Source organism: Bombina bombina, chromosome 6 (assembly GCF_027579735.1).
Source record: "Bombina bombina isolate aBomBom1 chromosome 6, aBomBom1.pri, whole genome shotgun sequence".
NCBI classification, from domain to species: Eukaryota; Metazoa; Chordata; class Amphibia; order Anura; family Bombinatoridae; genus Bombina; species Bombina bombina.
Window position 1 is genome coordinate 36,138,133 of NC_069504.1, and position 15,128 is coordinate 36,153,260.

General features: G+C 39.7%; 1 protein-coding gene across 3 annotated transcripts in view; it reads right to left on the bottom strand.

Moving 5' to 3' along the window:
• Positions 1-15,128, bottom strand: part of LOC128662561 (complement C3) — a 568,605-nt gene that overhangs the window by 399,704 nt on the left and 153,773 nt on the right. For all 3 annotated transcript variants that reach the window (XM_053716362.1, XM_053716361.1, XM_053716360.1), the window contains exon 9: positions 12,473-12,593. In XM_053716362.1, the coding sequence (XP_053572337.1) occupies positions 12,473-12,593 (121 nt within the window). The remainder of the gene's footprint in view (positions 1-12,472; positions 12,594-15,128) is intronic.

Here is a 15,128-nt window from a genome sequence, read left to right on the forward strand (position 1 = left end):
AACCTAGCTGTGCATCTAAACAGTAGTGCAACTGTATAGTGTAACCTAGCTGGGCATCTAAACAGTAGTGCAACTGTATAGTGTAACCTAGCTGGGCATCTAAACAGTAGTGCAACTGTATAGTGTAACCTAGCTAGGCATCTAAACAGTAGTGCAACTGTATAGTGTAACCTACATTGGCATCTAAACAGTAGTGCAACTATATAGTGTAATGTAGCTGGATATCTAAACAGTAGTGCAACTGTATAGTGTAACCTAGATGGGCATCTAAACAGTAGTGCAACTGTATAGTGTAACGTAGCTGGGCATCTAAATAGTAGTGCAACTGTATAGTGTAACCTAGATGGGCATCTAAACAGTAGTGCAACTGTATAGTGTAACCTAGCTGGGCAACTAAACAGTAGTGCAACTGTATAGTGTAACCTAGCTAGGCATCTAAACAGTAGTGCAACTATATAGTTAAACCTAGCTGGGCATCTAAACAGTAGTGCAACTGTATAGTGTAACCTACATGGGCATCTAAACAGTAGTGCAACTCTATAGTGTAACCTAGCTGGGCATCTAAACAGTAGTGCAACTGTAGAGTGTAACCTAGCTGGGCATCTAAACAGTAGTGCAACTGTATAGTGTAACCTAGCTGGGCATCTAAACAGTAGTGCAACTGTATAGTGTAACCTAGCTGGGCATCTAAACAGTAGTCCAACTGTATAATGTAACCTAGCTTGGAATCTAAACAGTAGTGCAACTGTATAGTGTAACCTAGCTGGGCATCAAAACAGTAGTGCAACTGTATAGTGTAACCTAGCTGGGCATCTAAACAGTAGTGTAACTGTACAGTGTAACCTAGATGGGCATCTAAACAGTAGTGCAACTGTATAGTATAACCTAGCTGGGCATCTAAACAGTAGTGCAACTGTATAGTGTAACCTAGCTGGGCATCTAAACAGTAGTGCAACTGTATAGTGTAACCTAGCTGGGCATCTAAACAGTAGTGCAACTGTATAGTGTAACGTAGCTGGGCATCTAAACAGTAGTGTAACTATATAGTGTAACCTAGCTGGGCATCTAAACAGTAGTGCAACTGTATAGTGTAACCTAGCTGGGCATCTAAACAGTAGTGCAACTGTATAGTGTAACCTAGCTGGGCATCTAATCAGTAGTGCAACTGTATAGTGTAACCTAGCTGGGCATCTAAACAGTAGTCCAACTGTATAGTGTAACCTAGCTGGGAATCTAAACAGTAGTGCAACTGTATAGTGTAACCTAGCTGGGCATCAAAACAGTAGTGCAACTGTATAGTGTAACCTAGCTGGGCAACTAAACAGTAGTGCAACTGTATAGTGTAACCTAGCTGGGCATCTAAACAGTAGTGTAACTGTATAGTGTATCCTAGCTGGGCATCTAAACAGTAGTGTAACTGTACAGTGTAACCTAGCTGGACAACTAAACAGTAGTGCAACTGTATAGTGTAACCTAACTGTGCATCTAAACAGTAGTGCAACTGTATAGTGTAACCTAGTTGGGCATCTAAACCATAGTGCAACTGTATAGTGTAACCTAGCTGGGTATCTAAACATTAGTGCAACTGAATAGTGTAACCTAGATGGGCATCTAAACAGTGGTGCAACTGTATAGTGTAACCTAGATGGGCATCTAAACAGTAGTGCAACTGTATAGTGTAACCTAGCTGGACATCTAAACAGTAGTGCAACTGTATAGTGTAACCTAGCTGGGCATCTAAACAGTAGTGCAACTGTATAGGGTAACCTAGATGGGCATCTAAACAGTAGTGCAACTGTATAGTGTAACCTAGCTGGGCAACTGAACAGTAGTGCAACTGTATAGTGTAACCTAGCTAGGCATCTAAACAGTAGTGCAACTGTATAGTGTAACCTAGCTGGGCATCTAAACAGTAGTGTAACTGTACAGTGTAACCTAGATGGGCATCTAAACAGTAGTGCAACTGTATAGTATAACCTAGCTGGACAACTAAACAGTAGTGCAACTGTATAGTGTAACCTAGCTGGGCATCTAAACAGTAGTGCAAATGTATAGTGTAACCTAGCTGTGCATCTAAACAGTAGTGCAACTGTATAGTGTAACCTAGCTGGGCATCTAAACAGTAGTGCAACTGTAGAGTGTAACCTAGCTGGGCATCTAAACAGTAGTGCAACTGTATAGTGTAACCTACATTGGCATCTAAACAGTAGTGCAACTATATAGTGTAACCTAGCTGGGCATCTAAACAGTAGTGCAACTGTAGAATGTAACGTAGCTGGGCATCTAAATAGTAGTGCAACTGTATAGTGTAACCTAGATGGGCATCTAAACAGTAGTGCAACTGTGTAGTGTAACCTAGCTGGGCAACTAAACAGTAGTGCAACTGTATAGTGTAACCTAGCTAGGCATCTAAACAGTAGTGCAACTGTATAGTTAAACCTAGCTGGGCATCTAAACAGTAGTGCAACTGTATAGTGTAACCTAGCTGGGAATCTAAACAGTAGTCCAACTGTATAGTGTAACCTAGCTTGGAATCTAAACAGTAGTGCAACTGTATAGTGTAACCTAGCTGGGCATCAAAACAGTAGTGCAACTATATAGTGTAACCTAGCTGGGCAACTAAACAGTAGTGCAACTGTATAGTGTAACCTAGCTGGGCAACTAAACAGTAGTGTAACTGTATAGTGTAACCTAACTGTGCATCTAAACAGTAGTGCAACTGTATAGAGTAACCTAGCTGGGCATCTAAACAGTAGTGCAACTGTATAGTGTAACCTAGTTGGGCATCTAAACAGTAGTGCAACTGAATAGTGTAACCTAGATGGGCATCTAAACAGTGGTGCAACTGTATAGTGTAACCTAGATGGGCATCTAAACAGTAGTGCAACTGTATAGTGTAACCTAGCTGGACATCTAAACAGTAGCGCAACTGTATAGTGTAACCTAGCTGGGCATCTAAACAGTAGTGCAACTGTATAGGGTAACCTAGATGGGCATCTAAACAGTAGTGCAACTGTATAGTGTAACCTAGCTGGGCAACTGAACAGTAGTGCAACTGTATAGTGTAACCTAGCTAGGCATCTAAACAGTAGTGCAACTGTATAGTGTAACCTAGCTGTGCATCTAAACAGTAGTGTAACTGTACAGTGTAACCTAGATGGGCATCTAAACAGTAGTGCAACTGTATAGTATAACCTAGCTGGACAACTAAACAGTAGTGCAACTGTATAGTGTAACCTAGCTGGGCATCTAAACAGTAGTGCAACTCTATAGTGTAACCTAGCTGGGCATCTAAACAGTAGTGCAACTGTATAGTGTAACCTAGCTGGGCTTCTAAACAGTAGTGTAACTATATAGTGTAACCTAGCTGTGCATCTAAACAGTAGTGTAACTGTATAGTGTAACCTAGCTGGGCATCTAAACAGTAGTGCAACTGTATAGTGTAACCTAGCTGGGCATCTAAACAGTAGTGCAACTGTATAGTGTAATATAGCTGGATATCTAAACAGTAGTGCAACTGTATAGTGTAACCTAGCTGGGCATCTAAACAGTAGTGCAACTGTATAGTGTAACCTAGCTAAGCATCTAAACAGTAGTGCAACTGTATAGTGTAACCTAGCTGGGCATCTAAACAGTAGTGCAACTGTATAGTGTAACCTAGCTGGGCATCTAAACAGTAGTGTAACTATATAGTGTAACCTAGCTGTGCATCTAAACAGTAGTGTAACTGTATAGTGTAACCTAGCTGGGCATCTAAACAGTAGTGCAACTGTATAGTGTAACCTAGCTGTGCATCTAAACAGTAGTGCAACTGTATAGTGTAATGTAGATGGATATCTAAACAGTAGTGCAACCGTATAGTGTAACCTAGATGGGCATCTAAACAGTAGTGCAACTGTATAGTGTAATGTAGATGGATATCTAAACAGTAGTGCAACTGTATAGTGTAACCTAGATGGGCATCTAAACAGTAGTGCAACTGTATAGTGTAACGTAGCTGGGCATCTAAACAGTAGTGCAACTGTATAGTGTAACCTAGCTGGGCATCTAAACAGTAGTGCAACTGTATAGTGTAACCTAGCTGGGCATCTAAACAGTAGTGCAACTGTATAGTGTAACGTAGCTGGGCATCTAAACAGTAGTGCAACTGTATAGTGTAACCTAGCTGGGCATCTAAACAGTAGTGCAACTGTATAGTGTAACGTAGCTGGGCATCTAAACAGTAGTGCAACTGTATAGTGTAACCTAGCTGGGCATCTAAACAGTAGTGCAACTGTATAGTGTAACCTAGCTAGGCATCTAAACAGTAGTGCAACTGTATAGTGTAACCTAGCTGGGCCTCTAAACAGTAGTGCAACTGTATAGTGTAACCTAGCTGGGCATCTAAACAGTAGTGCAACTGTATAGTGTAACCTAGCTGGGCATCTAAACAGTAGTGCAACTGTATAGTGTAACCTAGCTGGACATCTAAACAGTAGTGCAACTGTATAGTGTAACCTAGCTGTGCATCTAAACAGTAGTGTAACTGTATAGTGTAACCTAGCTGGGCATCTAAACAGTAGTGCAACTGTATAGTGTAACCTAGCTGTGCATCTAAACAGTAGTGCAACTGTAAAGTGTAATGTAGATGGATATCTAAACAGTAGTGCAACCGTATAGTGTAACCTAGATGGGCATCTAAACAGTAGTGCAACTGTATAGTGTAATGTAGATGGATATCTAAACAGTAGTGCAACTGTATAGTGTAACCTAGATGGGCATCTAAACAGTAGTGCAACTGTATAGTGTAACGTAGCTGGGCATCTAAACAGTAGTGCAACTGTATAGTGTAACCTAGCTGGGCATCTAAACAGTAGTGCAACTGTATAGTGTAACCTAGCTGGGCATCTAAACAGTAGTGCAACTGTATAGTGTAACCTAGCTGGACATCTAAACAGTAGTGCAACTGTATAGTGTAACCTAGCTGGGCATCTAAACAGTAGTGCAACTGTATAGTGTAACCTAGCTGGGCATCTAAACAGTAGTGCAACTGTATAGTGTAACCTAGCTGGGCATCTAAACAGTAGTGCAACTGTATAGTGTAACCTAGCTAGGCATCTAAACAGTAGTGCAACTGTATAGTGTAACCTAGCTAGGCCTCTAAACAGTAGTGCAACTGTATAGTGTAACCTAGCTGGGCATCTAAACAGTAGTGCAACTGTATAGTGTAACCTAGCTGGGCATCTAAACAGTAGTGCAACTGTATAGTGTAACCTAGCTGGGCATCTAAACAGTAGTGCAACTGTATAGTGTAACCTAGCTGTGCATCTAAACAGTAGTGCAACTGTAAAGTGTAATGTAGATGGATATCTAAACAGTAGTGCAACCGTATAGTGTAACCTAGATGGGCATCTAAACAGTAGTGCAACTGTATAGTGTAATGTAGATGGATATCTAAACAGTAGTGCAACTGTATAGTGTAACCTAGATGGGCATCTAAACAGTAGTGCAACTGTATAGTGTAACGTAGCTGGGCATCTAAACAGTAGTGCAACTGTATAGTGTAACCTAGCTGGGCATCTAAACAGTAGTGCAACTGTATAGTGTAACCTAGCTGGGCATCTAAACAGTAGTGCAACTGTATAGTGTAACCTAGCTGGACATCTAAACAGTAGTGCAACTGTATAGTGTAACCTAGCTGGGCATCTAAACAGTAGTGCAACTGTATAGTGTAACCTAGCTGGGCATCTAAACAGTAGTGCAACTGTATAGTGTAACCTAGCTGGGCATCTAAACAGTAGTGCAACTGTATAGTGTAACCTAGCTAGGCATCTAAACAGTAGTGCAACTGTATAGTGTAACCTAGCTAGGCCTCTAAACAGTAGTGCAACTGTATAGTGTAACCTAGCTGGGCATCTAAACAGTAGTGCAACTGTATAGTGTAACCTAGCTGGGCATCTAAACAGTAGTGCAACTGTATAGTGTAACCTAGCTGGACATCTAAACAGTAGTGCAACTGTATAGTGTAACCTAGCTGGGCATCTAAACAGTAGTGCAACTGTATAGTGTAACCTAGCTGGACAACTAAACAGTAGTGCAACTGTATAGTGTAACCTAGCTGGACATCTAAACAGTAGTGCAACTGTATAGTGTAACCTAGATGGGCATCTAAACAGTAGTGCAACTGTATAGTGTAACCTAGCTGGGCATCTAAACAGTAGTGCAACTGTATAGTGTAACCTAGCTAGGCATCTAAACAGTAGTGCAACTGTATAGTGTAACCTAGCTGGGCCTCTAAACAGTAGTGCAACTGTATAGTGTAACCTAGCTGGGCATCTAAACAGTAGTGCAACTGTATAGTGTAACCTAGCTGGGCATCTAAACAGTAGTGCAACTGTATAGTGTAACCTAGCTGGACATCTAAACAGTAGTGCAACTGTATAGTGTAACCTAGCTGGGCATGTAAACAGTAGTGCAACTGTATAGTGTAACCTAGCTGGACATCTAAACAGTAGTGCAACTGTACAGGGAGTGCAGAATTATTAGGCAAATGAGTATTTTGACCACATCATCCTCTTTATGCATGTTGTCTTACTCCAAGCTGTATAGGCTCGAAAGCCTACTACCAATTAAGCATATTAGGTGATGTGCATCTCTGTAATGAGAAGGGGTGTGGTCTAATGACATCAACACCCTATATCAGGTGTGCATAATTATTAGGCAACTTCCTTTCCTTTGGCAAAATGGGTCAAAAGAAGGACTTGACAGGCTCAGAAAAGTCAAAAATAGTGAGATATCTTGCAGAGGGATGCAGCACTCTTAAAATTGCAAAGCTTCTGAAGCGTGATCATCGAACAATCAAGCGTTTCATTCAAAATAGTCAACAGGGTCGCAAGAAGCGTGTGGAAAAACCAAGGCGCAAAATAACTGCCCATAAACTGAGAAAAGTCAAGCGTGCAGCTGCCAAGATGCCACTTGCCACCAGTGTGGCCATATTTCAGAGCTGCAACATCACTGGAGTGCCCAAAAGCACAAGGTGTGCAATACTCAGAGACATGGCCAAGGTAAGAAAGGCTGAAAGACGACCACCACTGAACAAGACACACAAGCTGAAACGTCAAGACTGGGCCAAAAATATCTCAAGACTGATTTTTCTAAGGTTTTATGGACTGATGAAATGAGAGTGAGTCTTGATGGGCCAGATGGATGGGCCCGTGGCTGGATTGGTAAAGGGCAGAGAGCTCCAGTCCGACTCAGACGCCAGCAAGGTGGAGGTGGAGTACTGGTTTGGGCTGGTATCATCAAAGATGAGCTTGTGGGGCCTTTTCGGGTTGAGGATGGAGTCAAGCTCAACTCCCAGTCCTACTGCCAGTTTCTGGAAGACACCTTCTTCAAGCAGTGGTACAGGAAGAAGTCTGCATCCTTCAAGAAAAACATGATTTTCATGCAGGACAATGCTCCTTCACACGCGTCCAAGTACTCCACAGCGTGGCTGGCAAGAAAGGGTATAAAAGAAGAAAATCTAATGACATGGCCTCCTTGTTCACCTGATCTGAACCCCATTGAGAACCTGTGGTCCATCATCAAATGTGAGATTTACAAGGAGGGAAAACAGTACACCTCTCTGAACAGTGTCTGGGAGGCTGTGGTTGCTGCTGCACGCAATGTTGATGGTGAACAGATCAAAACACTGACAGAATCCATGGATGGCAGGCTTTTGAGTGTCCTTGCAAAGAAAGGTGGCTATATTGGTCACTGATTTGTTTTTGTTTTGTTTTTGAATGTCAGAAATGTATATTTGTGAATGTTGAGATGTTATATTGGTTTCACTGGTAAAAATAAATAATTGAAATGGGTATATATTTGTTTTTTGTTAAGTTGCCTAATAATTATGCACAGTAATAGTCACCTGCACACACAGATATCCCCCTAAAATAGCTAAAACTAAAAACAAACTAAAAACTACTTCCAAAAATATTCAGCTTTGATATTAATGAGTTTTTTGGGTTCATTGAGAACATGGTTGTTGTTCAATAATAAAAGTAATCCTCAAAAATACAACTTGCCTAATAATTCTGCACTCCCTGTATAGTGTAACCTAGCTGGACATCTAAACAGTAGTGCAACTGTATAGTGTAACCTAACTGGGCATCTAAACTAAAGCTTCATTACTGTTTAGCTGTACAGCAATGCTAAACTATAGTTGCACTACTTTTCATCTACATTAACATTGTTATTGTTTAAAAAGAGAGAAAATCCATTTATTAGCCATTCCCCAGTTTTGCATAACCAACACATTTATATTAATATACTTTTTACCTCTGTGATTACCTTGTAGCTAAGCCTCTGCAGACTGCCCCTTATCTCAGTTATATTAATATACTTTTTACCTCTGTGATTACCCTGTATCTAAGCCTCTGCAGACTGCTCCTTATCTCAGTTATATTAATATACTTTTTACCTCTGTGATTACCTTGTATCTAAGCCTCTGCAGACTGCCCCTTATCTCAGTTATATTAATATACTTTGTACCTCTGTGATTACCCTGTATCTAAGCCTCTGCAGACTGCTCCTTATCTCAGTTATATTAATATACTTTTTACCTCTGTGATTACCTTGTATCTAAGCCTCTGCAGACTGCCCCTTATCTCAGTTATATTAATATACTTTTTACCTCTGTGATTTCCTTGTATCTAAGCCTCTGCAGACTGCCCCTTATCTCAGTTATATTAATATACTTTTTACCTCTGTGATTACCTTGTAGCTAAGCCTCTGCAGACTGCCCCTTATCTCAGTTATATTAATATACTTTTTACCTCTGTGATTACCCTGTATCTAAGCCTCTGCAGACTGCTCCTTATCTCAGTTATATTAATATACTTTTTACCTCTGTGATTACCTTGTATCTAAGCCTCTGCAGACTGCCCCTTATCTCAGTTATATTAATATACTTTGTACCTCTGAGATTACCCTGTATCTAAGCCTCTGAAGACTGCTCCTTATCTCAGTTATATTAATATACTTTTTACCTCTGTGATTACCTTGTATCTAAGCCTCTGCAGACTGCCCCTTATCTCAGTTATATTAATATACTTTTTACCTCTGTGATTTCCTTGTATCTAAGCCTCTGCAGACTGCCCCTTATCTCAGTTATATTAATATACTTTTTACCTCTGTGATTACCTTGTATCTAAGTCTTTGCAGACTGCCCCTTATCTCAGTTATATTAATATACTTTTTACCTCTGTGATTACCTTGTATCTAAGCCTCTGCAGACTGCCCCTTATCTCAGTTATATTAATATACTTTTTACCTCTGTGATTTCCTTGTATCTAAGCCTCTGCAGACTACCCCTTATCTCAGTTATATTAATATACTTTTTACCTCTGTGATTACCTTGTATCTAAGCCTCTGCAGACTGCCCCTTATCTCAGTTATATTAATATACTTTTTACCTCTGTGATTTCCTTGTATCTAAGCCTCTGCAGACTTCTCCTTATCTCAGTTATATTAATATACTTTTTACCTCTGTCATTACCTTGTATCTAAGCCTCTGCAGACTGCCCCTTATCTCAGTGCTATTTACAAACTTGCATTTCACCCAATTAGGGCTGTTCCTTGTATAACTATTACGATTCTCCACAGAAGTGAGCACAATATTATCTGCATGGCACACATGAACTATCGCTGTCTGGCTATTGTGCAAGATTTAATAAGCTAATAGAAAGCCCTGAGATAAGGGGCAGCCTGCAGGGGCTTAGAATGAGGAAAACCTAGAGGTCATAAAGTATATTAATATAACAATGTTGGTTGTGCAAAGCTGGGGAATCGGTAATAAAGGCATTAAATATCTTTTTAAACAATAAAAAAAAATCAATTAGACTGTTCCTTTAACGTTACTTTTGTCCTACACAGCAGTCAGTCTCACTGACCAGCAGGATACACGACGTTACATATACATCAAATCTCGCAGCGGCGTTAACACTCTACAAACCGCTGCACCAGGTGAGTCGGACTCATGTTCATTTCCCAGAACCGGCAGAGCAAGGCAAATAGCTCTCAAGCTAAGATTTGCCTTTATAAAGAGGGAAAATAATCCTTAAAAAATCATAGACGATTATTTCGAATATGTGTCTAACTATATTGCTTCTCACGTATATAGCATTTAAATTGTGTTTAGAAGGCATTCTAGAGGAACATAAAAACGTTTTTTTTCCCATGATTCAGATAGAGCATGCAATTTAAAGCAACTTTCCTAATTGTTTCCAATATCTAATTTGCTTTGCTCTCGTGCTATCTATTGTTGAAAAGCATACCTAGGTATGCTCATGAGCAGCAATGCACTGCTGGAGCTAGCTGCTAATTGGTAGCTGAGCTTATATGTCTGTTGTCATTGGCTCACTCAATGGGGCCTATCTATCAAACTCCGAACGGAGCTTGAGGGCCTGTGTTTCTGGCGAGCCTCCAGACTCGCCAGAAACACCAGTTATGAAGCAGCGGTTTAAAGGCAGCTGCTCCATAACCCTGACTGCCTGCTCTGATGAGTCAGACAGGAATCGCCGCAATTCAACCCGATCGAGTATGATCGGGTTGATTGACACCCCCTGCTGGCGGCCGATTGACCGCGAATCTGCAGGGGCGGCGTTGCACCAGCTTGCTCACAAGAGCTGCTGGTGCAATGCTGAATATGGAGAGCGTATTACTCTCCGCATTCAGCGATGTCTGTCGGACCTGATCTGCACTGTTAAATAGGCCTCAATGTGTTTAGCTAGCTCCCAGTAGTGAATTGCTGAACCTTCAACAAAGGATACCACCAGAACTAAATCTGATAATGGAAGTGAAATTTAATTTTTTTGTTTAAACTTGCATGCTATATCTGACTCATAAAAGAAAATAAATGTGTTTTTTGTTTTTTAGGAAGAATACTAGTTATACAATAAATTAAAGGGACACGAGTCAAAATTAAGGTTTCATGATTCAGATAGAGCAGCAATTTTAAACAACTTTTCAATTTACTTCCATTAACAAAATGTGCACAGTCTTTTTATATTTACACTTTATGATTTACTAGCTCCTACTGAGCATGTGCAAGAATTCACAGCATATACGTATTTGTGATTGGCTGATGGCTGTCACATGATACAGGAATAGTGGAAATAGACATAACTACTCATTTGAAGTTCAGGCTAATTGGTATTGCATTGTCTTTGTATCATGCATTTGTTGATTATGCAAATCTGCTATATTTACTGCTCCTTTAATGAATCCACAGAAGAGTTTGTAAGAAGTTATTACTCAAATACTGAAGCTTTAAATCATTTCATATAGTGTACCTTGCCGGTGACTTCTCTTTACCTTCCTTAGTTGCCAGTACATTTGTTCATTTGGAGTGTCACTTTTTTGGGCTATATTTGTAATGCACAGAGGCATAAGATGCCTTTAACACATAGCTGCCACTCAGTAGACTGTGAAAACAAACTTGACATTTAAGTGACCAGTATTGTTGTATAGATTTTACTGGGCAACCTGCTGAAATACTGGATAATCCCATTGAATAATAAACATCTGGCAACCCTACCCCTTAACTATGTGTGTTTTACCATCAAGGCATAGATTCCACGTTCTCTTCAGGGTTCATCAAACCACGGGTTCGGGACCCATCACTGGGTTGCAACACCATGTTTACTGGGTTGGGACTTGTATGTGTGTTGTAGGAGAATGTGTGTGGTGTGTGTGAGAGGGTGTGTGTGTTGTATGAGAGGGTGTGTGTGTTGTTTGAGAGGGTGTGTGTGTTATATGAGAGTGTGTGTGTTGTATGAGAGAGTGTGGGATATGTGTGTGTGTTATATGACAGTGTGATTGTGTTGTATGAGTGTGTGTGTGTTGTATGAGTGTGTGTTGTATGAGAGTGTGTGTGTGTGTTGTATGAGAGTGTGTGTGTTGTATGAGAGTGTGTGTTGTATGAGAGTATGTGTGTGTGTTGTATGAGAGTGTGTGTGTTGTATGAGAGTGTGTGTGTTGTATGAGAGTGTGTGTTGTATGAAAGTGTGTGTGTATTGTATTAGTGTGTGTGTGTTGTATGAGAGTGTGTATTGTTTGAGAGTGTGTGTGTTATTTGAGAGTGTGTGTGTGTTGTATGAGAGTTTGTGTGTGTTGTATGAGAGTGTGTATTGTATAAGAGTGTGTGTGTTATTACAACACTTTTAAGTTTGACTACAATCAGGAATAAATTATGCACAGGTTTTAGTCACTTTGACAAAAATTGCAGCTATCTTGTAGATTACTTCAGAAATTTTAAGACCAAACATAAAAGTTGGGTCGCGAAAGGTATGTGGTATCATGACAGTGGGTCTTGTTTGAAGGACCCTACTCTAGATGACACTTTTCCATGACACGGCCACCCTAGAATGAGGGGACACTCTCAGTGTTGACAATTATTTTGGTCATTGCACCATTCTTCAGGAAGAAAAAGGCTCCTAGTCACATATCTTACCTGAGTCAGTGATGACAGTGACAGTGACGTATAATTGGTTTCCCACAACACTCTCCAGATAGGGGAAATACTTTAGAAGGTCCTCTTGTTTCATCACTGCTTGTCCATTCCCTTTAGTAATCTGAGTAAGGAAAAGTTGGGACAGAGATGAAAGAAAAAGGAATGACTGATAGACTCATATTAAAGGGGCGTAGATGTCAAAAATTAAGATTTCATCATTCAGAGAAGGCGAAACAAAATCAAAATTTACTTCTGTTATAAAATGTACTTCTTTAGCTTGGTCTCCTTTGTTCAAACTTAGCTCCTTTCCATGAGAGCATACTGAAGTAGACTCAAGTGTTTGTTAACAACAATGGAGTCTATTCCAACAATTATAAAATTATTATTCAATATTGGTATAAGTCATTTTGTTTTCTTTTTATCACAGTGATCACAATCTTATCTAGTCAAAGTAAGCCAACCTAGATATCAATATTCCATCTCCATTGACATGGGGAGCACTATCTTGTTATCAGTCAATCTGTTGATGTTTAGCATTTACCAATGTTGAATTCAAGGTGCCCATCTTGTTGTCTATATTTAGCCGATAACTTGAGGTTGGGTGGATTGTGATCACCAAAGAGAATGTTGTCATAGAAACATAGTAACATAGATATTTAAGGCAGATAAGAGCCATAAGTAGTCCTCCAGACTGCAGAAGTCTTCATCCAATCCGGGCAGAAGAGGTCATCCAGGCGGCATCTTCTATCTTCATCCATCTGGAGCGGAGCAGGTCCATCTTGAAGACAACCGACGTGGAGCATCCTCTTCCATCCGACGGCGACTGAAGAATGAAGGTTCCTTTAAGTGACGTTAGGTGTAATTGTAACTTAGGTTAGGATTTATTTTACAGGTAAACTTGTATTTATTTTAGCTAGGTAGCTATTAAATAGTTAATAACTATTTAATAACTATTCTACCTAGTTAAAATAAATACAAAGTTGCCTGTAAAATAAAAATAAATCCTAAAATAGCTACAATGTAATTATTAGTTATATTGTAGCTATCTTAGGGTTTGTTTTATAGGTAAGTATTTAGTTTTAAATAGGAAAAATGTAGTTAATAATATTAATTTTATTTAGATTTATTTAAATTATATTTAAGTTAGGGGGGGTTAGGTTTAGGGTTAGATTTAGATTTAGGGGTTAATTACTTTATTATAGTGATGGCGACGTTGGGGGGGCAGATTAGGGGTTAATACATATAATGTAGGTGTCGGCGATGTTAGGGGCAGCAGATTAGGGGTTCATAGGTATAATGTAGGTGGCGGCGGTGTCCGGAGCGGCAGATTAGGGGTTAATAATATAATGTAGGTGCCGGCAATGTCGGGGGCGGACGATTAGGGGTTAATAAGTGTAAGGTTAGGAGTGTTTAGACTCGGGGTTCATGTTAGGGTGTTAAGTGTAGACATAACTTTTATTTCCCCATAGGAATCAATGGGGCTGCGTTAGGAGCTGAATGCTGCTTTTTTGCCGGTGTTAGGTTTTTTTTCAGCCGGATCAGCCCCATTAATTCCTATGGGGAAATCGTGCACAAGCACGTTTAGCCAGCTCACCACTACCGTAAGCAGCGCTGGTATTGAGGTGAGATGTGGAGCTAAATTTTGCTCAACGATCACTTTTCTGAGGCTAACGCTGCCATTCAGACAACTCGTAATACCAGCGCTATCTTAAGTGAGCGGTGAGAAAAAAAGGCTTGTTAGCAACGCACGGTTTTACCAACAAAACTCGTAATCTAGGTGTTTGTTTTCTGTCCTTAAGCCAGCATTTTACCCAGTTTACAATTTTTGAGTCTACACCAAAGAGATACAGTTTGTGAATTAGTTTATTGTGTGGGATGCTTTGCTGAAATCTAGATATGCTACATCAACTGCTCCACCCTTGTCTAATACTTTTGTTACATAATCAAAGAAGTCAATTATATTAGTCTGACATGATCTCCCTGAAGTAAAACCATGCTGATTTTGGTCCTCTAAATTGTTTGTCTTTATGTAAGTCACAATTCTTTCTTTTAAGAGGCTTTCCATTAATTTCCCTACTACTGAATTTAAACTATCTGGCCTGTAGTTACCAGATTCTTCCCTACTGCCTTTTTATGAAGAGGTATTACATTTGCTATTCTCCAATCATCTGGGACAGCTCCTGTTAATAGTGACTGATTAAACAGATCAGTTAATCAGTTAGCACTGATCGAAGTTCTTTTAAAACCCTTGGATGAATATTATCAGGACCCACTGCCTTTTTAACATTTATTTTTAATAATGCTAACAAAACCTCATCCTCTGTAAAAAGATTAGTGTTAAGCTTGTTTCTATTTTTTGTAGCATCCCTTAATGTAGACATTCTATCTTCACACTATTTTGTGAAAACAGAACAGAAGTAATCATTGAGACAGTCTGCAATTTGCTTATCTCCTTCTATTGTTCTACTATCAACTGATTTCAATTTTTTTGTCTTCTTTCACTGATATATCTAAAGAATGTTTTGTCACCATGTTTTACTGACTGTGCTATCTTATCTTCTGCATGAGCTTCAACCTGCTTAGTCTTTTTTTGTTGGAGTCTCCATATTCTCATATCATCATCTGATTGTGTGTGTCTGTAATTTTTATCAGCTAT